Here is a 21,005-nt window from a genome sequence, read left to right as displayed (position 1 = left end):
ATAGCTTGTTTCAGTTTCAAACAGTGGCAAATACTATGAACAAGGTAGGGGAAACTCCTTGATGTATATTGTAACAAGGCAAGGCAACCATCTAAAACTGAATGGAGCCAGCCTTGACAGTCCAGGTGATGTCTAAAGGGAGACGTCCTGAAGGGCCCTCAGGTATGGGGCTCAGGGAAGAGCCTGGAAGTAGTCATGGTGAACACGGGAAGACAGTTAGAAATGCGGAACCGCGGTTAAGAGGGTCCAGGATGGCATGGCTGGGAGTTGAGAGAGATGGCTGAACGGTTAGGAGCACGGGCTGCCCACCCACCCCAGTGTCTTGATTCTTAGCACCCACAGGGTAGGTCACACGCCCCTTTAACTCCAGTTCCTCTCTTTTGTCTATTGTGGGCATTAGGAACCCGTGTGCTGCACTTACATACATACAAGCAAAATATTCATACACATAATTAATATAAATAATAAATAAAAACTAAGAGATTCTGGCTGGCCTGAAGTTCTGGAGCACACAAGGAGGAAGGAGAGTCAACTGAAACCTCTCGGGTCAACATCTCTGAACCTTCGCTATGAGATGGCGGGGTCGGGTTGGGGGGGATGCTTCTTAGGGCAGGCTACTGCGCAAGTGCGAGGTAGCAGGAAGCTGCAGGCATATCTGCATCTAGAATTCCAGCACAGACAGCCGTGGCTGGATCACAGTCACGTGACAGTCACACTAGCGCCCAACGGTAGGTACCTGGCTGGGCCAGAGTCCAGGCCTTGAACTATTTGGAGCTTTCAGGACCCAAGGCTCTTCACCACACCCACCTCATCTCCATACTCCACCTCCAGCCCCAGCCCTGCCCTCTTTCACTCAGACCCCACTTCTGTGTTGGAAACACCTAAGATGTTCCCAGCCCGCAGACCCCACCAGCCTTCCGGGCCTCCTAGCCTTTTGATACTTCAGCCTTACCCAGGCTCAGATTCTGCCCGAAGCCCTTAAAAGTTTTCCTTGAAATGCCCGCCCTTGCCCTAAACCTCCCCCTTATCACCTCGATCCCTCGGGTTCCTGGTCTAATGGTGTGCAGATCCCTGGCCGGGCCTACCAGACATCTCCTTTCCCATCAGAAATCTCCCAAATTCCCTTCTCAAGTAGACTGCTCCTTAGCTAGCCCTATTGTCCTTTACCCCCACCCTCCCCTCAGGAGTGTATCCCATTCCAGGAACTGACAGGCTCTAAGCGGGCTGCAGATGCATTCACAGGCCCCCCGCTTCCCGGTGGAGCTGGGCACCGTGAGGGATCCAAATGCCCAGGTGGGGCGTCTGCATCGCCTAGCTATGGCCGGAGGCCCATGCTGGGGCCTAGCCAGGCTTCTGCGCAGAGGTGAGCTTCCACTGCCGGTATGGTGTGAGGAAAGAACCAACCACGGAGGGACAACTTCAATTGAGCCGGTCCAGAACTGGGTGCCAGGGTCCTTATGCTGTTGCTTGCCAAGATCTACGGTCAGAGATGAGCTATCAGGGTGAAGCTGGCCTCGCGATCGTTGGGAACAAAATGTAGTTGGTGGGGAGGGGTTGTGCTGCGTGTGCTAGGAGTCTCACAGTGTAAACCATTCTGCAGAAAGCTGGGGGAAGGGACTCTTGGAAACTGGGATGGCCTGGGCCAAGGCCCTAAAGTCCAAGCTGGGCATGTGTGTGACTAGCCAGACGTAGGGAGAGGAGAGGAAAAAGGTTTTGGACCCAGACAATAAAGAGTCTGAGAAGGCTGGGCAGTGGTGGCTCACACCTTTAATCCCAGCACTTGGGTGGCAGAGGCAGGCGGATTTCTAAGTTTGAGGCCAGCCTGGTCTACAAAGTGAGTTCCAGGACAGCCAGGGCTATACAGAGAAACCCTGTCTCAAAAACAAAAACAAACAAACAAACAAAAAGCTTGAGAAGATGAGGGAATGGTGCTGGATTTTGTTGGGTGTTGGATGGGAAATTCCCATTGAGACGAACATTCAACAATTTCACAAGTTTCTCTGATTTCTGTTACGTATTTGGCCACTGGCGGAACTTGCTTGGTAGCTGTGATTGTTTGCTGGGTTTTAATATTTTTGTTAGTTGAAGAGGGAGAAAACAGAAAACATGGCACACGTGCCATTCTATTCCTCAGAAAGCTGCGGCTGGGGGAAAAAAGACTGTGGGAGAAGCCTGTGCTAATGAGATAGCCTGTGCTAATGAAACCCTGCCTCAAAAAAAAAAAAAAAAAAAAGTATTTTTTCTTAAAGTATTAGACTAAACTCCCAAAACACTGTTGCCATTTGACACAGTTGGTTTTTTTGTTTGTTGTTTTGTTTTGTTTTTCATATTTAAAGAATTAAGTCTCTTGGGTGGTGGTGGCTCACACCTTCAATCCCAGCACTTGGGAGGCAAAGGCAGGACGAACTCTGTGAGTTCAAGGCCAGCCTAGTCTAAGAGTGAGTTCCAGGACAGCCAGAACTACATAGAAATCCTGTCTTGAAAACAAACAAATAACAAAAGAATTAAATCTGGTTTTGCACTGAGTATCATGTTTGCATTTGGGGTTTATAAATGTAATCATAATTAGTAACCGGCTAAGTTTCCTGAGTTTTTTTCTCCCTAAGAGGATGGAATTGTACACAGGTGTTACACTTCATTACCTTCCCTTTTTCTATATCTACAAAGCTAAAGTGTGATTTTTTTTCTTCCCACTGGTGCTAGAGATAGAACCCAGTGCTTTATCCATGCCAGGCAAGCACTCTGCCACAGAGCCCGCCCCCAGCCCCTCACTTTGGGATTCTAGGCAGGGGCTCTACCACTGAGCCACGCCCCCAGCCCCTCACTGGGGAATTCTAGGCAGGGGCTCTACCACTGAGCCACGCCCCCAGCCCCTCACTGGGGGATTCTAGGCAGGGGCTCTGCCACAGAGCCACGCCCCCAGCCCCTCACTGGGGGATTCTAGGCAGGGGCTCTACCACTGAGCCACGCCCCCAGCCCCTCACTGGGGGATTCTAGGCAGGTGCTCTACCACTGAGCCACGCCCCCAGCCCCTCACTGGGGGATTCTAGGCAGGGGTTCTGCCACAGAGCCACGCCCCCAGCCCTCACTGGAGGATTCTAGGCAGGGGCGCTACCACTGAGCTGTCCAGGACATATTAATTTTGTCCTTTAATTCATGAAGGTTTATTACATTGATAGGTTTTCTTAGGGTGAATCATGCCTGCTTTCTGGGGAGAAGTCAGGATTATTCCTGTGTGTTCATAAATGGAATTCTTTTTTGCTTTTTTTGTTTTTGTTTTTGTTTTTGTTTGTTTTTTTTGTTTGTTTGTTTTGTTTTGTTTTTCGAGACAGGGTTTCTCTGTGTAGCCCTGGCTGTCCTGGCACTCACTTCGTATGGAATTCACGTACAGTTTTACTTTCTGGTTCTGGAAACTCATCCACACTGGCCTCGTAAAACAAACCTTACCCTCTTAGTGTATTTTCATTTTGGAACAACTTGTTTGGGATGATCTAGTTTTGGCAATGGTTTGTGTTTTAGGAAGATCCCTTTGGGGCACAGGTTGAGAGTGGAAAGCCAGTTGTCACTGCAGAAGATGGCAGAGGCCTACAAGTAAATAAGAGGCTGCGGATGTGCTGCTCAGAGATTCCAGCAGGGCCACCTCTGGTCTGGGGAGAAGACAGGCACCCCACCTTGTTCTAGCTCTGTGGAGCTTCTAGTGCACTGTGTTGAGGCGCTATTTCCTGGAACCTGAAATCAAGGCATAGGTGTGCTACCTTTGAGGTCGTGGCTAGGACAGAACCAGAGGCGATGGTGGGATGGATGAAGAAAGGGGCGGGGCAGGCACCAAGCAGAAGACAGACAGCAGAGGCTGGACTTGACCAGAGTGTTTGCCTAAGGCCTGGGGGTGTAATAGAGTGCATGTTTTCAATGCTCAGTGTCCGGGTTGGGGCCTTAACACTCGCATGTAAATCCCAGCTCTCAGAGATGAGAGAAGCACAAGTTCACGGTCATCCTTGGGTGCATATTGAGCTCCAGGCGAGCCTGACATACATGAGATGTGTGTTGCCTGGTGGCTGAAAAGACTTCTGGGAATCTGGAGCGAGCGCAATCTTAAGCTTTCTGTCCCTCAGTTGTTCAGGTAGATGGTGAGAACTCTGCTGGGCAGACAGCGCTCTTCCTGTCTGCGCTACTGGGCCACACTTCTGCTGTGCGCCTCCTACTGGCCTTTGGCGCCAACCCCAACCAGTGAGTGAACAGGTCACCGTACCCTAAGACCCCCAGGGCACAAGTCCCCTTCAATCCCCTCAGTGCCCTTCCTGTTCTCAGTTACCCTCTTCTCACTCCCAGAACTCACAAAGGTCCGCTCATCCCTGGAGTTCTCACGAGACCCACCCACATGACTCCACCCATCCACTCAGCCCCCATCCAGCTTCCCACCTCCCTTTTCATCCATCCCGCCCTTGCCTCCCATTGTTTCCTAGCCGCTGCCTGGATGGCAGCACACCCATGCATGCAGGTGCCTCCTCTGGCCGAGGCTTGGTGTTGTGGCACCTGCTGCAGGCAGGAGGTGACCTGCGTCTGCGTGACCAGCAGGGTCGCACGCCAGGAGATTGGGCTGAGCAGGGTGACGCCAAGCAGAGCTGGGAGGTGAGTAGTGTCCAGGACAAAGTGGAGGCTTCAAGGCCAGTGTGTGCTCCCAGGCTGACCCTGTGCCCCACCCAGGTGTTGGAACTGTTGCAATGGTGCCGGACCCACATGTCAGCACTGGTCCAGAGTGGGGAGTTGGCGCCCAGTGTGTCCTTGAGTCAGTTGCAAGCTAGCTCTGGACACAGCCTGTGTGGCTCCCTTTCCTCACTAAGGCTGGTCCAGGCAGACAGGTAACAGCCCACACCCTTGAGTCTCCAGGGCCAGCACACCCGGTGACCTCATACCCACAGCCTACCCTTTATTCCAGGGCACTGAAGCAAGGGCAGATCAGAAGGTCCCCCAAAACCCCAGCGTTGGGGTTTGGCCAGGTAAGAGGGAGTGGGTGGGAGAGCAGTGACCACCGCTGCATCCTTTTGGTGCTCAAGCCCAGGCTCTCTTCCCTCAGTTGAGCAGCCTCCAGCCACCGGCACTGGTAATGGGCATCCCAGTAGTAGACCCCAAGGAGCTGGTACCAACCCAGGATGAGCCTGACCGCACCTACAACAGCAGTTCTCATACTGTCATGAGCAAGTGAGAGCTTCCTCCATGCCCTCAGAGAGCCCTTCCCTCCTGCTGCCCTCACAAGGAAATCCTGCCCCTGGCACTCACCTGCTGCCCATTCTCCAGCCTCCTGTGGAAGGGCCACCCGGTTACTGTACGGCAGCTGAAGAGTTCTGAATGCAGCCCTGATGTGCTATTGGCTGACCTTCAGCACTGCAGGTTACCAGTCCCAGCTGACCTGACTCCAGCAGCCCAGAACCAAGGGGGTGTGGTACAAGCCACAGCTGTGGTTAGGCTTTGGCTCTGTGCTAGTCTCCAGCACAGTGCCCTCCAACTGTAATGACCCCCCCCATACTACTGTACTACCCTTCCCATAGAGTAGTACCCAGATCTGTGTGGGATGTCTTGTAAGCCCTAGAGAGGAGGAAGGAGTGGGAGAGGCCTTAGGTTGTTATGGGTGAGGGCTGGCTCTGCCACTGCTCGGCTTGTGATGGGCATCTCAATGTCCCCTGTATGGTGACTGGTGGGACAGTCTTCCCCTGGCCCACGGTAGATGTTCTGTGGCCTGACACAGATTTCACCCTGTGCAGGTTGGGGCAGTTTGTAAAGGGCCTGCTCTGTTTCCTCCCAGCATCCTGCACCACCCTGGCCTGCTGTTGCTGATGGCACTGAGCCCCTCGGAGGACCTGTCCAGACTGAGTCTGCTCTTCGAGCCAGTGTGGCTAGGCTCCCTTTATCTCCTGCTGCACTCTGTGAGAGAGGATGAGGAAGGTCCCCCAGCTCTGCCAGGCCTGCTGCCTGGCCCTCTGCTGCTCCAGGTGTTGGAGGCCCTGTTGTTCCTGCAGTCCCGCTGCTGGGCCCATGCTGGCCTGACTTCCCATGCTGTGCAGCTCGTGCGGCCAGGCCTGGCTAAGGTGAGCCACCTAGAACACGGGCGTCCACTGCACCAGCCCAGGCTGCAGCCCAGGTGAGAGCCTGCCCCCATGTCTGCCCTATGTCCCTCCCACTATCCACTAGCTCACTAGACCTCTTGGCCTCCCCAGACTGAAACAAGACTGCTCCCAGAGAGACCCAAATCTAGGGCTGTCCCCACCCCCTGAACTGTACCCATGGCTACCACTTGAGCTGATCCATGGCGACGTGCCAGCCACTACCTCAGACCTCTACAGCTTCTGCATCCTGGCCCAGGAGGTCTTCACGGGTCAGTGATCCACCCTGCACTTACACCCAACCCCAGAAACATCCCACTAGTGCGGGTCTCCTCATGGTGCCCCTCCACAGGAGAGCTGCCCTGGGCAGGAGGAGAGGGGCCTGAGGTGAAAGCTAAGCTGGAGGCAGGCCAGAGTCCAGGCCTGGACCCCTTGTTGCCAGCCCCCTACCAGGCCTTGGTCCAAGCTGGGCTGGGTCTAGAGCCTGCTGACCGCTGGGGCAGCTTGCAGAGCACTCGGTACCTGCTGCGCAAGGCCATGGCCAAGGTACAGGAAGGTCAGAGTGGCGTGGGGATTTATGGAAGCCCAGGCAGGGCCCATAGCACTCCTTCTCATTTGCTTTCCACAGGACTTGGCACCCAACGCCAGCTCCCCACTAGAATGGACAACACTGTTTCCTGTAACCCTGGGTTCCCTGCCAGGTTAGAGAGCCAGGATCACGGTGGGGGACTGTGGCAGTGTGCATCCAATTCCAACCGTCTGGGTTTGTATCCCCAGAGCATCTGTACTGTGAAGGGGCTCCCAGGACCAGGGCCAGAGCCAGGCTTGTGCTCCCTTCCCCAGACCCTTCCCAGGTAGGAAGCAGGGGATGGTCTGGAGAACCAAGGGAGGTATGGGGACACAGACAACCATGCCTGTTCAACATTGTTTTCTGCAGGCTCTGGAGACTCCTGAGGTCACCGGTCACAGCAGGGGCCAGCAGAATGCAGCCTGGGACTCTGGCAGTAGCTTGACTCTAGGCAGTAGCCTCAGTCCCAGTCCCAGTCCCAGCCCCAGCCCACACTGTTGCCCGGAGCCCACCTCAATAGTACGGATACCCCTACCCCACGCTAAGCCGGCAACCCTTGCCTCCAGAAGTCTCCCAGCTCCCTCGGCTCTGACCTGTGGTTCCCTGAGCAACCCTGCTCCCCCCAAGGGCCTCCCCCTGCACAGCAGCCTTCTGGAGCCAGCCTCCCTGCTGGGGAGGAAATTCTGTCAGAATCTAAGCTCCACAGGGGCAGCTGTGGCACACATGGGGCTGGTATTTGTACCCCCAGCCCTGGGATGCCACCCCTACATGCTGACCAACAAAGAGGCTTCAATGCCCAGAGAACTGCTGACAGGGAAGGCCATAACTAGAGCACCCAAAAGACCCAGGCTCTGAACCTGCAGGGCAGCTGCTGGCAGTGCCAACCTTTCCTCCTGCAGAAACCTGCTAGTGAGGATCTCGAGCTGACAGAAGGCAGTCTCTTCTCCAGCCTACAGGAGTGAGATAACACAGGCTGTGGTGGGCAGCCCGGGTCCCTCCCTCATTCCTTGACTAAGCCCAGGTCTGTCTCTGCCCTCTGCTGTCCAGGATGGATCTGTTGGAGGAGATCATGGCAGAGCTGCAGAATAAGTGCCACCTTGAAGCCAAGCCCCGACTGAGTCCCAGTCTTAGCCCAGACTCCTAGGGTGCCCTCCCTGAAGTGTCTCCCTGCAGACACTACCCTGGGCGCCCTCCCAAGACTGACCCCAACCCTCAATGTTTGCTTCAAAGCAAAGAAGATGGAAAGTTCCCAGTTTGTCTCCATCATTCACTAGCTCCAGCAACCAAATTTCTGCCATTTTTATTCCTTAATGTTGTCAGGTGGCTTTAATGGGTGGGGTGCACGAGGAAGGTGGGCAAGAACTGTCTCCTCACCATCTGTGTACAGGCTGGAGACTCCTAGAGGGAGTAGGGACAGGCTGTCAGCCTTGCCCCCCCAATTGTGCAAGAGTCCCAGGTGGGAGGTGGGGGTGGTGGTCATATCCTGCAACCCATAATAAGGACACAATGATTTTGGGGTTAGGGACCCACATCAGAGCAAGTTACAAAGTTAGAAACCTGGGGTGGGGTGGTGAGCTCAAGAAAATACAAAACAAGGGATTGACTTGGGCCAAGATCCAATGCAGGGAGGGTCCTTTGCTGGTGCTATCTCAGCAGTAACTTCTGGTCTGGCCTTCTGAATGTAAGGACCAGCTGGGTGTGGGGTAAGGAGGAGGGGGACCAGCCCCCTCTCCTCTATGTCCTCCATTTCTGCACAAGGATCCTCGGATCTCCCCTCCCCTCCCATAGGATGGTGGAGCTGGCCTATAGAGCAGAAAAGGTTCGGGGGAGCCCCAAGGTCCAGGCACACGATGGGGAGTATGTGGACCCCAAGGAGCCCGCTGTTTCTGAGGGAGGCGGGGAACAGGGGGCCCAGGATCTGACCGGCTCCTGGGGTGGGCAGGAGGAGAGGAAGAGGAAGAAGAGGCAGGTGAAGGGCCCCTGGTCCCTAGGGCTAGGTTGACATAGAGGGGCTCAGGACGGGTAGGGCGCCGGGCAAGGCGCTGGGAAACTGAGTGGGTAAGGTGCTCTGGGGGAAAGCAGGAGGGGGGCGGCGGGTAGCTGAGCAGGAAATCAGGGGACCTGTGGAGTGGTGGTGACTGGCCAAGCATACCATAGGAGGCATTGTGCCTGTCGGGAGGCATGGAGCGAAACGGACTCCAGGACCGGCTGGGGCCTGAGTAGGAGGTCCCCTCCCCTACCCCAATTTCATAGTACAGATTCTCTCCCCTGTCCAGTGCTGAGGAGGCACCCAGAGAGTTCCTCCAGACTGGGGCTGGAGAGCTAGGTGGGAAGGATGGGGGACCCAAAGAGTACAAGCCTTGTTTAGGGACGCCAAGGAAAGGTGGCAAACACTCTCGGGGGGTTGAGAAGAAGCTGGGGTTAGAACCCTGTGAGGGGACAGAACATGGTGACTGGGCTGCCATCTCTGGAGCATCCCTGTAAGCCCCGCTTGCCCTGAGATGGGCACTGACCTGGGAAGGCCCTCTGGGACCCCTCCTTGAGGTCCCCAAGGGCCGCTGGCTTCTTACCAGGCTCCCATCACTCTGTTGCCTTGGGAGGTAAGGTGGGGGACCTGGAGCCCAGGCACCTGGGTGAGCTAAGGAGGGAGGGTGTATCCCACTCCCTGAAGTCCCCACAGGCTCCCCACCCACCTCTAGGGATAGTGAGCGTCGAAAGGGGGAGTGGGGAGCAGGTGGGGTGCCCCCCTGCTCTTGTTGGCTCTGTTGTTCTGCTACCTGCTGAGCTCGCTCAGCCAAGGCCAGGGCCATGAGACGAGCTGGGTTCTTGGGGGGAGGGGGCGGAGCCCCACCAGGGCGCAGCAGAGGCAAGGGTGGGGGCAATAATGGTGAATCCATGCCGCCAGGACCTACAATACAGAAAGGAATGGGAAGGCGGTCAGCCGGGTCCTGGGACAGCTTGGGGACTGGGTCTACTGTGAGTGGGGTCTACTGAACAAGGCTCACTGTGCTGGCCTGGAGCTCCCCGGGTTGGTGCTAGCTTGCTGCTGATCTCCTGCTGACAGGTGTCACTTAGCTGGGCCTCAGCTCCACGCAGCAGCAGGGGGATGAGATGAGGGCTGAGAGCCGGTGTTGGGGTGGCCGAGGCAGGCGTCCCTCCAGCCCCCAGTAGTTCCAGGACAGCAGGTGGTACTGATACAGCCAGGGGCTCTGAGATGTCCAGGGCAGTGGGTGAAGCAGGCTTAGTGGGTCCATGGGGTGACAGAGCCTGTGGGGTTGCCCGAGGTGGGAAGGCAGAGGCTGAGGCTGGAGGTGCTGGGCTGGCAGGAGGTGCAGGGTCCCCTGGGGTGGGGCTGCTGCAGCGAAAAGTAAGGGGATCAAAGTCAAGTCCCCGAAGTCCTTCCAGACAGCGGGGTGGACTGAAATCCAGATCATCACCATCATCCAGCCAGGCTGAGGTGCGGTGTGAGGGGGAGCCAGAGAGTGGCCCCAGGCCAGCTGCTGAAGACTCTGAGGAGGAGGAGGAGGAAGAGGAAGAAGAGGAAGAAGAAGAAGAGGACAAGCTCTCGCAAGATCCAGCAGGTGCTGGGCCCACAGGAAAAGCATCACTACTGGAGTGGGGTCGTCGCAGCCGGTGCAGCCTCTGGAGGCCTGTTGGGAGAGGGTTACAGTTAGAGATCAGAACCTTACAGACACATACATCAGTAAAGACCAGATGCAAGTTGGCAGAAACAATGTGAAAGAAAGCAAGAACTCCCTGGAGGACTCAGAGCTGTTGCAGCCAACAGGGGTAGGGCAAGGTTATGAACTGGTCCAGACCCAGAGCAAGGATGGGGTCTGGTGACTGCATAACCTGTGAAGTATGAGAGCAACAGGATATCATGCACTGAGCAGGGTGTCCAGATGGATCGCGTCCCTTGGAAAACCACTGGCTATTCTAGTCCTGTCCAGCCACGATGCTGACCCTACAGAACAGCTTCACTCTTGGGCATCTGGCAGAGCCGTCTCCCAGGACTGTGAGTGTGGTGGGGATTGCTGACCAGAACCACCAAATCCATTTGGTGGAGGAATGATGCTGACCACATTGGGGGTGGGAGCACATGTGCACACACACACACAGGGGGAGGAAGCAAGCTGCAGAGGGCCAGCGCAGATGGACTTCTGGCTGGGTGATGACTGAAAATCAAGCTGCAGATGCAGAATGCTTCCACCTCCCATGTTGCCCACAAACTCTTCAAAGTAGCTGGAACTGAGCAACAGCTATTCCCACATACACCTGTAAGTGAGAACGCCTCCCAGTGAGGGATGATGGCTGTCCAGGATGCCTCTGGTCAGGGGCAGCAGCAGGGAGGGAAAGACACTCTCAGGTAAGGAGTGGGGCTCCTTTAATTGCATCCAGGAAGTTTTGGGGTGTTGTAATATTATTTAAGTCTTTTTAAAAGGAATGACTAAACAAAAGACCCTATATGAACCAATGAATACCGAGTGTACTATCAACAGCAATTTATATCTAATTTGTACCTAAAATGTATCTAGTTTACACCTAAGGCCTTGGTTTTAAAAGTTTGAAGGGGGGGCGGGGCTGGTGAGATGGCTCAGCAGGTAAGACTGCTCTTCCAAAGGTCCTTAGTTCAAATCCCAGCAACCACATGGTGGCTCACAACCATCCGTAACAAGATCTGACTCCCTCTTCTGGTGTGTCTGAAGACAGCTACAGTGTACTTACATATAATAAATAAATCTTTTTTTAAAAAAAAAAAGTAATAAAAAATAAAAGTTTGAATCCCACCAGGCTGTGATGGTACATTTGTCTAATCCCAGCACTCAGGACATTTGAGGCCAGCCTGGTCTACACAGAGAAACCTTGTCCAGAAAAAACAAAAGTTCAAGGAAGGCCCTTGCTGGATGTAGTGACTCACACATGTAATCTCAGTTCTCAAGAGTTGTGTGGCCATCCTGGGCTCTATAGCAAGTTCCAGGCTAGCCAGAGCTACATAGCAAGACCTAATCTCAAAGCAGTAACCAAACCAAACCAAACAAACAGCCAACACCACCAACACCAAAAACGCAAGGCCCTCTCCATGAATCTGAAGTACAACATTTAGAGATGAAGCCAGGGCCTCAGTCCCCCTAGCTCAGTTTAGGTACATGTGGGGTCCACTCTGTGCTCACCAGCCCCGCTGGCCTGGGATGACAGAGACTCCTCACTTTTGGCAGATCTCAGCGTGACAGTGTCAGGTCTGCTGCCTGTAAGGAGGAGTAAGATAAGTCACGTGCCTCTCCAGCATACAGCTACTCCCACCACCCCTCAGCGAGGCCCCAGTCTCAGACCTGAAGGCTGTGGTGGGGCTCGGCTGCCACCCAGCCATGGCAGCGGCTTCTTCCGGGGTATGCTGGGGCCCCGCCCCAGAGCAAAGAATGTCTTCCAGCTGCTACCTCCTGGCTTCCTTTGTTTCTCCGCCCTCTCTCTTTTCCTTCTGGAGTTTGGGTGACAGGGAGAGTAGGCAGTCTGAAGAACCAGGGCCTCCAGGCTAATCCTCCTCTCACCAGCATCCCATGTATACCTTTCCACTGGTGAGGCTGGCGTCTTAGGAGTCGTGGGCTCTGTAGGTGTTCCAAGACGGCCCTGAGTTCGTGCCTGGGCTTCTTCCAGTGTTAGCAGGCGAGTGGAGGGACTGCTCCCCGCAAGGGACTTGGGTCTGGGAAGGAGGCAGCGACCTGGAGAGGTCGAAAAGGTGACAGCTATAAGCTTTGGGCCATTTGAGACTACAGGCAAAGCCAAGCGCCACAGCCCAAGCCCCGGCCCCGCAGCGTGCCCACCCGGGCTGGCAAGGCAGGGGGCCGGTGTAGATCAGGCGGGAATTGGGGGGAGGGGCAGCAGGCAGGTAAGGAAGATGGGTAAGGCGGAACGAGCTGATGAGAAGGCAGCTCCCAGCAGCCAGCAAGGGCAGTGGCTCTGGTCAGTTACCTCGGGCCAGAGGGCCCTCCGACGAGCAGAATCCTGACTGGGCTGGGGTCCGGGGCAGGGCAGGGACTCTGGGCAGGGCCAGGGTGGGGTCAAGTCTGGGGACCTCCCACCTCCTCCCGGGTGGACCCAAGGCCCCACGCGCCCCCAGGAGCTATAAGGGGTGAAGGAAGAACGGTGTCCTGGCCAAGAAGTGGGGATCCTGGGCGTAGGAGCTGAAATGAGAAGGAGGGGGGCGCGGGGAGGGATGGGCCAGGGTGGGGTCCTCAAGGAGCTGCGGGGGAGGTCTAGTCAGTGGAGTAGGGATAGGGCCAGGAGCCCACCTGCCCTCCCACTGCAGCCCTGACACTGAGGGGCAGTAGCCAGGACGTCAGGGGATGGGCTGGCCATACCTGCAGGGTCCAGGCCAGCAGAGGTGAAGGTATCGCTGAACAGAACCTCCACGTGGGTGAGCAGGAACTCCACCACCACGGACTGCACCCGGACCTCCCGGAAGGCGGCTGCCCCACCCAGCCCCACCGACTCCAGCTCCATAGACCTGGAGTTGGGGAGAGTAAGGCCACCCACGGACTCTGAGCCTGGTTGGCAGTATAGGGTGCCAGTGGACGAGATCACTAGTGATAACAGTCCTGTTCAAGTGGCTCTGGCTGTTCTTGAACCCTCTTTCCTTCAAACCCACATTCAATCTGTCAGCAACCCCGAGTGTACTCAGACCTCCAAAAATCGACCCAGATTCTAACAACACCCTCTCCCTCCACGGCTGCTTCTGACCCCATGCTGCTTGGTATAGTTTGAGAAAGTATCCCCCAAACACCCATGTAATAAAAACTTGGTCCCCAAGGTGGGGATTTAGGAGGTGGGACCTGATGGGAGGGGTCTTTATGTCACTATCTCTCAAAGACAATCCTGGGTCCTGGCTCCCGGCTCCCCTTAACCCTTCCCTTGTCTTGGCCATGAGCTGTGTATTAATTCTACCTTATACTCCCACCATGTTACCTTGTTACAAGCCCAAAGCAACGGAGCCAGTCAACTGTGGACCGAAATCTGGAAAACTGTGTTCTAAACAAGTCCTTCTTCTTTATAAGCTAACCACCATGGGGATTTTGTTATAGTTATGGAAAGCTGACTAGCGTTTTAGCCCAGTCTCCATTCCTCCCATGTGGAAGTCATAGTAGCCTCTTTCCCTTGTCCCCATCAGACTGTCCTCAGAGAACCTGTGTAGCCCTGACCAGTGAGGCTTCCCAGCTTCGAGGCCTTGGCTATACCTCAATACACATCGAAGTCTTTGTTGACTTCTATCTGGTCTTCAATCTGTGACGTCATCTCTACTCCCCACCCATGCTCATTCACTCGACTACAGCCAACAGACCTCCATGGGGCCCCTTCCAACCACCAACCAGGCCATGTGCTGCAGGCTTGCACTCTGCGCCTTCTGCCTGCTGATTTTCCCTGGATACTCTCATGGGTCCCACGTAGGTCTTGACGCATGTTACTTTCTGAATGGAGTCTATCCCACGGAGGAAAGCTTACCGTAGCAGGTTGGGTGCCCAAACAATGGCCAGGTTGCGGGCATGCATGCTGGTGTTAGCGCTGTGTCTTGCCATGCGGGCCAGGTGCCTCAGCAGGTACTCCAGGGTCCTGGGGGCAGAAGCAGTGGCAGATGACTACTTACTTCCGTTCTCTGCATCCTGAGATGCCCTTCTTGACTCTGCCCATTTACCTGTAATGTGGTGGAGGCAGCTGCTGGATGACGTCATGCACTCGCACTAGGCGTTCTTCCTCCCCAGGCACTGACATAGCCTCCTGAAATGATGGGCAGGCATGATGGTGCTGGGCCACATGCGGCTGCCCCAACCCCACCCCTGCCACCCCTCCACCCCCGCTGCCCTAGCCAGTTCCCTTACTCACACTGAACTTCCCATAGAGCTGGTAGGTGAGCAAGGGGTTGGGCAGTTCCCGGAAGTAGAGCTTGCAGAGGGAGGACACACTGTGGATATCTTGTAGGAAGGCGGGGCCAGACAACTCAGGGATCCTCTCACTATCAAACTCATGCCTGAGAATCACCACGGCAAGGAGAAGTTCATCTCGCTCACCAGGCCACATCCCCTACCCCTACCCACAAGTCCCACAGATGGATACAGCAACCTTCCCTAGGCCCTGTGCAGGGATCCAGAGTGGGAACCTTATTGAATCTCCAATGACCCTGCATGGCAAAGACAGGGGAGCCACTAGAGAAGGGGTACTGAGCCCCAAGTATAAGATGCCTCTGTCTGTAGCTATCCAAGGACTCCAGAGTCTAACTGTGGCCCTGCCATGAGCCCCATGCTGTGCTGTTCGCTGGACTTTAAGCAGACACTGGGAAGTGAAGCACTCACTACTCCGTTGGGTGTCTGTGGCTCACAGGCAGAGCTTTCCCTCTGTGATTGATTCCACTCAGTCACTGCCCCTCAACTTTCCTGCTCTCGCACATCCTAGTTTTCTTTTTCAGTGGTGGAGGACTGTTTTGGTTTTTTAGTAAGTCTCTTACATAGCTTAGTGTGGCCTAGAACTCCCTATGTAGCCAAATGCAACCTTGAACCCCTGCCCTCCGACATGTTAGGGTTACCAGTATGGCATCTGCTCCTTGCTCTGTCTTAGTTCTGTCTGTCCTCATTAGCACAGATCTATTTTTCTCCATTGCACCTGTGCTAACGTCAGCAATCTTGTTTGTCCCTCAGGACCTACAATATGGTATGTCATTCACTGAGGTGTCCCCCAGTTCTAGAGTTAGTCCTGGCATATCATGGGGTTCGTTAAGCTAACTCTCTGGGGATGCTACTCCTATTCTCATCTTCCAGCCTTAGCCTGGCTGTCACCTCCTCAAGGAAGAAGCTTCAGGCCACCATTGCATTCAGGCCACCACTGCATTGCATTTGTGCCTCCCTAGCTTCCAACACATGTGACCCTGGCACGCAGCATAGAGCTGGGACAGAAGGTGCTCACCGAAGCCTCTGGATGTTGGAGGACACGCCAGAGAGCCGGTAGATTCCATCCACCACACCATGGGCCTCAATAAACTCAGAGCAGCAGCGCAGCACTTGGGGCACTGGGAGAGAGGGTGGGGTCAGGGCCAGAATGGCATCATGGGTGAGGCAGGATGGGTGAGAGACCCCAGGCCTCACCGTCTTGGCCTGAGTTGCTGAGGTGCTCTCCAAGATCACAACCAAACACCCTCTGCCGCAGGATTCCCCGTTGGCGCAGCCGCTGGCGAGAAGGACGAGAGCGCATGAATGTGCGGAGGAGTCCTGCCAGCTTCCCACGTGGCCGGGGCACAGCTGTGGGGGCAAAAGCAGAGCATTAGAGTCAGGAGTGCGGTTGGCTTGCTGGGGCAGGGGCAGAGATCTGATTTCTCGTTTCCATTACCTGAGGTCAGAGAAGAGATGCCCTGGGGAGCTGGGATGCCACACAGGGGACTGTCAGCATCTGTGGGTGGACAATGGTAGAAAGGACAAGTGGTAGGCTGAGGGTGAGGAGGACTGCTGCCCACTCCCCATGGCACTTACCTGCCTTTAGGCCAGGCCCTGGCCTCTCTGTGAAGAGTTCCACACACTCACTGGGGAAGAAACCAACCTGAAGAAAAATCAAAGTGAGTAGCCAGGCCACCCTAGTGGGCAGAGCCCTAGTGCACAGGTCCACCTCAGATCCAGCTCACCTGGAAGCCCCGTTTGCCCCGCCACCAGCTCCTATCCTCTGTAGGTGGCATGTCGATCACTGAGACGATGTCTCCCACCTGGGAATGGATGGGAGGACAGGGGTTCAGAAGAGGCAGGAGAAGCACAGAGCACAGGTAGAGTCCATTCCTTCCAAGCCTCACCTCAAAGGACAGCTCATCTGGCGCCTGGGCAGTGTACCGCTTGACCACGTGGGCAGCAGCCACAGCAGGGATATTGAGGGAGGCTTCCTCACTGAGGAGCAGGCGCCGGCCATGGTTGTCCAGCTGAAGTGGAGGTAAAATGTGGAAAGGAGAAGTCAAAAGGGGTTAGTAAAATCAGATCAGTTTTCTCCATGTCCAGTAAGGCCACCAGCTGTCCCTAAGAGCATCTGTCACTCAGAACTATTGCCCAAAGCTGGAGAGATGGCTCAGTAGTTAAGAGCATTTGCTAGAAGACCCAAGTTCAGGTCTCAACATGCACAAGGCAGCTCATGACATCTGAAACTGTAGTTCCAGAGGATCTTGGGCTTTCCTCCCACCTCTGCAGGCATGCATGTGCTGGACACACAGTCAGGCAAAACACTCATACACATAAAACATCTAAAGCCAACAAGATAACAGCAACACCAAGAGATAAGTAGTTGCCTGTTGTCCCCCAAACTCCCAAGGACATCTGTGCACATTTTATCCAAAATTCATTTAGTCTAAGCCACTGTCAGCCAGATGTATTGTGAACTGCAAGCAACACATTTCTAACTGGTATACCTTTAAGTCTCTACAGCCACACAGCTACACACACACACACACACACACAAGCACGCACGCTCATACAAGCAACACATTTCTAACTGGTATACCTTTAAATTTCTACAGCCACACAGCTATACACACACACATGCACTCACGCTCGTACCTTTCTCTTGCTGGCATGCACCCACACAGACACTAAAATACCAATGCCTCCCCACTTCCCCCAGTTTCCTTCTTCCCTGTGCCCACACACTCCTAGGCTGCTTCTTGTGCCTCAGACACCTCTCATTAGATCTTAGCTCCAGGTTCCCCATATCAGGCCCACCTCCATCCAAGTGAGCACAGGTCCACAGTTGAGATTACTGTCCACCAGTCCTGACAGGGTCTCCAGGTACTGCAGCAGCAGTGGTACCAGCATCTGGGAGCAAATTGCCAAGGAAGCTGCTGTGAATTGATGAAGACAGAGCCCCCTCACTGCCCCCCACACCTCCCACAATGCTCAAGCTCGTCTCAGCAAGGCTGATTCAGCCTGGATGCCTGGGTGTGGCTCAGCTGCGAAGCTCTGAAATGTTATCTGAGCTGAGCTCTGGAGTGAAACTGATGTGGCTGTGCTGACCGGTGAATCCTCTTGGACCTTCCCATGATCCCCAAACTAAAGGGACCCTCTAGCATCCTGATACATTTCTAAGGCTTCTCCACACAGATTGGTTGGCACTCAGATCATATGACAGGAGCCTTCCAAGTGCTGAGATTACAGGCTCACGTCAGCATGGCCAACTCAAGAGCTCTTTATTACCTGTTCCCCTTGCCTTACTGGCTGCACACATAGCTGATGATATACCCTTGATTGCCCAGGAAGGGACTGAGGCAAGTAGGTTACCTGGGCAGCCCTGGTACCCTCTGGAGGTGGAGGGAGCTCTGGGAGGCAGGAAAATCTCCGGTCAAATATGCATCGGTGGAGATGGGCATCCAGAGAACGGAAATCGTCATAGCTCCGGAGGACTGGCCAGGAGCGGCCCTGTTGAGGCAGGCAAGACAGAGGGTGCAGACTCCATTACACAGAGCTGAGGACTACAGAGGCTAGCTAGTCCTTCATGTTAGATGAGAGGCAGAGGCAGCCTCACCTGACAGGTCACCTGTACCCCAAAGACCAGCTCATTTTCTCCAGTGAGGCTGGGGCCCTCACGCTCTGGAGACAGCAGGAGCTACAGAAGGAAACAGAAACCAAAGGGAGGGCTTTAGTTTTGTTCCAGACCTAACCTTTCTTGGCTGAGACTATCTAGGGGTAGATCCGTGTTCCCCATTGGGCCTCCACAAGGACAGGGTGTGACGGTGTCACTGTCTGGGTACAGAGTCTTGTCACAGAGCAGAGCCTATCAGAACACTGGTATGGGGGAGTGAATAGAAAAATAAAGGGATGAAACAGTGCCTCCTGGTCAGCTGGGGCCTTGGCTTTTTGCAAGTGTCTGCTAGCAGTTCACCTCCCTGCCTGAGCACAAGTTCCCATACCTGAATGTGGCCAAAGTCAACATTCTCATAGTGGAAATGGGCACAGTCAGCCAGCCGGGGGAAAGGGCCTCGAGGAGCCGAGAGCCTGGAAGACAGGCAAAATATCATCCATGGCAAAATATCATCTCCTGGGGCTTCCCTCCTCCCTCAGCTAAACCCTCTGGTATCCTCTCACCTCTTCCCAGGCTTCCCCTTTGTACCCGGCCCCCCAGTAGTGGGCACGGGCTGTACTGAGCCCTCCCCTGGGCCATCCAGGCTGTCAGTGCTGCGGGCCTGTAGAGCAGAGAGAGAATCAGAGGCCCCCAGAGATGGGAGCGGGAACAACAGGAGCATTGTTATCTGCAAGCTTGGGCCTTGGGCCTGGAGGCTCTCCACACTGTCCTGCAGCAAGGGGTAAAAGGGCAGGTCAGCAGGAGATGAGCTGCACTGGAGTCAGCCTGCTTCTTCCTGTGTGGTCTGGGAGGAAGGACTGGAGGTGCAGGGACCAAGGGTGAGCAGGCAACAGGAGTGAGGGCATGCCGATCCTGTCTGTGCGTGTTTAAGACCCTTCTGTAGCAACTGTACAGCAAGGGTACGGTCACTTGCCACTGTCCACGTCTCAGTCTTCTGTTCCCAATCTTTCCCCCTCCTGGCATGATGCTTTCCACAAAGTACAAATGTGACTGGTTTTCCTGCTTCTGTGACTCTCCAGAATTCTAGATGAGGTTGGACTTCTCAGGCCTGAGAGCCAAGCTTCCTTGAGCTGGGTTCCGTTTGCCACTCCAGTCCTGTCTCTCCCCTGCTGCCCCAATTCTCAGAGCTCTGAACTTTTCAGAACACACGTGCCACCTTCTCATTTCCCTTCTATGCCTTTGCAAAGGCTATTCCTCAGACTGGAATGTGGTTTGCACACCGTCACTAGGTTCTCTCCTCCTCACTCCTCATGTGTGTTCCTTCAGAAAGCCCTCTCTGTCCATCTAAGCTGTTTCAGACAATTGTCTCCATCCCATCCTGTGGGCTTCCTCTATCGAAAACTGCACAACTATACCTGAGCTTATCCACCTCACTCTGAGATGCTTCCTGCAAGGAACTCATCTCTCCCTTTGGAAATAGGGCCCCAGGCTGACACCCCCACCCCCACCCCCGCCAATACCCAACAGAGATCAGCACAGAGTTAGTACTGTATGTACGATTCTTCTCTGGGTCCCTGACACGCAGTGCCAATCCAGTTGCACGGCATAGACTGGGCAACTCTGATGAATAAAATAACCAGCTGCCAGATGGGGATTCAGGGATTTGCTAGACTGGGCTTTTCCCTCCTCCGTGTCCCTGCAACCCCAAGTTCATCCCTGGGTCTCACCCTCAGAGTCTGTCCCCTGCCAGCCCATGAAGCTCCCCAAGGCAGGATGGGATCTGACTGTTTCTGTGCCTGGAGCATGGGGCCTGCACAGAGGAGGTCTCAGTGAATGTCTGTGGAGTGAGGGAATGAATGGATGAATGAGCGGGAGCAGTATGGAGGAGGGGAGATGAAGACAAGGAGATGGAGAAGCCCCAAGGCTCAAGTGGAACGGAGGCGGGAGGCGCGATGTTGGCCTCGAGGGTAGAGTAAGGATCGGGAAGCGGCGGGAGAGACTTCGATAAAGGTTCAGATCGATGTCGGTGGAAGGATTGAGAGCGCGTGGCGTGGGATGAAAATGAAGAAGAAAAGGGTCAGGCAGGGGATGGAGTAAGATGGGGGTGGGGCTCAGGAATGAGAAAGGGGCTGTTGGTCGGGAGGGTGACTGGGGATGAGGATGCTGAGGAGGGCGCTGGAAAGGGGGCTGGTTTCCAGGGAGCCTCGGCAGACGCCTGCAGGGGGGAAGCCCTCATGGGGCGCGCGGGTCCTTCCCTGAACCAGCCCCCTTTTCTCAAGTCCGGGTCCTCCGCCACTGTCACCCCTTTTTCAGGGCCCAGAAGAAGGAGGGGGGAAATGTGCGCTGAGGGGGCGGGGTCGAGGCCCGGGCCGCGACCCAGGACCGCACCGAGGTGGAGACCGTAGGGGACCGCGAGGAAGGGTGAGGGGCGGCGCGCAGGCCGCGGGCTCGGGCGGGGCCGGGGGCGGGGCGCGCAGGGCGGGGCCGCGCGGACAGACTGGCACGCGGACACACAGACTGATGGCCCCGAGGGCCCCTCACCACCATGGTCGCGGTAAGCCTCCTCAGACCCCGGCGGCTTTCGAGCCCTCGTTCGTAGTCCTCGCCACCGCCGCCGCCGCCGCCATGGTGACACAAAGGGGAGGGCGTGAGGCGCGCGCGGGCGGTCGCAGGCTCCTCCCCTAACGGCTGCCCGGGGGTCTCTGGCGCGCGCCCCATGAGGGGCGGGCACGCGGGCACGCGGAGGCCCTTCTCATTGGCTCCAATTTTGGCCTGAGGGTTACGCCCCGCCCACAAGGCGGCTGCTTATTGGC

General features: G+C 55.4%; 2 protein-coding genes across 5 annotated transcripts; one reads left to right on the top strand and one right to left on the bottom strand.

Moving 5' to 3' along the window:
* The first annotated feature begins 1,198 nt into the window (after positions 1–1,198).
* On the top strand, positions 1,199–7,940 carry LOC110297681 (inactive serine/threonine-protein kinase TEX14-like). Its single transcript, XM_021166589.3, has 15 exons — positions 1,199–1,363; positions 4,113–4,227; positions 4,464–4,629; positions 4,705–4,859; positions 4,937–4,997; positions 5,075–5,199; positions 5,296–5,388; positions 5,801–6,136; positions 6,213–6,370; positions 6,451–6,644; positions 6,727–6,799; positions 6,876–6,952; positions 7,036–7,185; positions 7,566–7,624; positions 7,714–7,940. The coding sequence occupies exons 1-15, from the start codon at positions 1,231–1,233 to the stop codon at positions 7,808–7,810; spliced, it is 1,992 nt and encodes a 663-aa protein (XP_021022248.1). The 5' UTR covers positions 1,199–1,230; the 3' UTR covers positions 7,811–7,940.
* A 67-nt stretch (positions 7,941–8,007) lies between these two features.
* On the bottom strand, positions 8,008–20,856 carry Arhgap33 (Rho GTPase activating protein 33). 4 transcript variants are annotated; one of them, XR_002378316.3, is made up of 23 exons: positions 20,734–20,842; positions 19,920–20,029; positions 18,756–18,853; positions 18,581–18,665; positions 18,196–18,276; positions 17,952–18,089; positions 17,397–17,489; positions 16,484–16,606; positions 16,322–16,399; positions 16,173–16,239; positions 16,033–16,092; positions 15,792–15,944; positions 15,613–15,715; positions 14,539–14,683; positions 14,351–14,433; positions 14,161–14,268; positions 13,023–13,168; positions 12,230–12,383; positions 11,997–12,142; positions 11,838–11,912; positions 9,672–10,316; positions 8,224–9,574; positions 8,008–8,064 (listed from the first exon to the last, which is right to left on the bottom strand). XR_002378316.3 is itself a non-coding variant. In XM_029479686.2 (22 exons), exons 2-22 carry the CDS (start codon positions 19,995–19,997, stop codon positions 8,316–8,318), a joined length of 3,918 nt encoding a protein of 1,305 aa, XP_029335546.1. In that variant the 5' UTR covers positions 19,998–20,002; positions 20,734–20,856; the 3' UTR covers positions 8,019–8,315. The 4 variants fall into 4 exon arrangements, 3 of the variants coding, with proteins under 3 accessions (XP_029335546.1, XP_021022230.1, XP_021022231.1); XM_029479686.2 differs by having other exon boundaries at positions 8,019–9,574; positions 19,920–20,002; positions 20,734–20,856; XM_021166571.2 differs by having other exon boundaries at positions 8,019–9,574.
* Between the last annotated feature and the right edge of the window lie 149 nt (positions 20,857–21,005).

Source organism: Mus caroli, unplaced genomic scaffold, assembly GCF_978045245.1.
Source record: "Mus caroli unplaced genomic scaffold, Mus_caroli_1 scaffold_8, whole genome shotgun sequence".
Lineage (NCBI taxonomy): Eukaryota > Metazoa > Chordata > Mammalia > Rodentia > Muridae > Mus > Mus caroli.
The sequence above is the reverse complement of the archived record's forward strand: the minus strand, read 5'-3'. Positions and strand labels throughout refer to the sequence as shown.

Coding starts and splice junctions, on each gene's coding strand:
- LOC110297681 (XM_021166589.3), top strand. CDS start 1,231: ATGCATTCACAGGCCCCCCGCTTCCCGGTGGAGCTGGGCACCGTGAGG. Junction 6,645..6,726: donor TGCGCAAGGCCATGGCCAAG/GTACAGGAAGGT, acceptor TGCTTTCCACAG/GACTTGGCACCCAACGCCAG. Junction 7,186..7,565: donor GCCCGGAGCCCACCTCAATA/GTACGGATACCC, acceptor TTCCTCCTGCAG/AAACCTGCTAGTGAGGATCT.
- Arhgap33 (XM_029479686.2), bottom strand. CDS start 19,997: ATGCTCCAGGCACAGAAACAGTCAGATCCCATCCTGCCTTGGGGAGCT. Junction 14,269..14,350: donor CTGCCTCCACCACATTACAG/GTAAATGGGCAG, acceptor TTCTGCCCCCAG/GACCCTGGAGTACCTGCTGA. Junction 13,169..14,160: donor TGGGCACCCAACCTGCTACG/GTAAGCTTTCCT, acceptor CCCCAACTCCAG/GTCTATGGAGCTGGAGTCGG.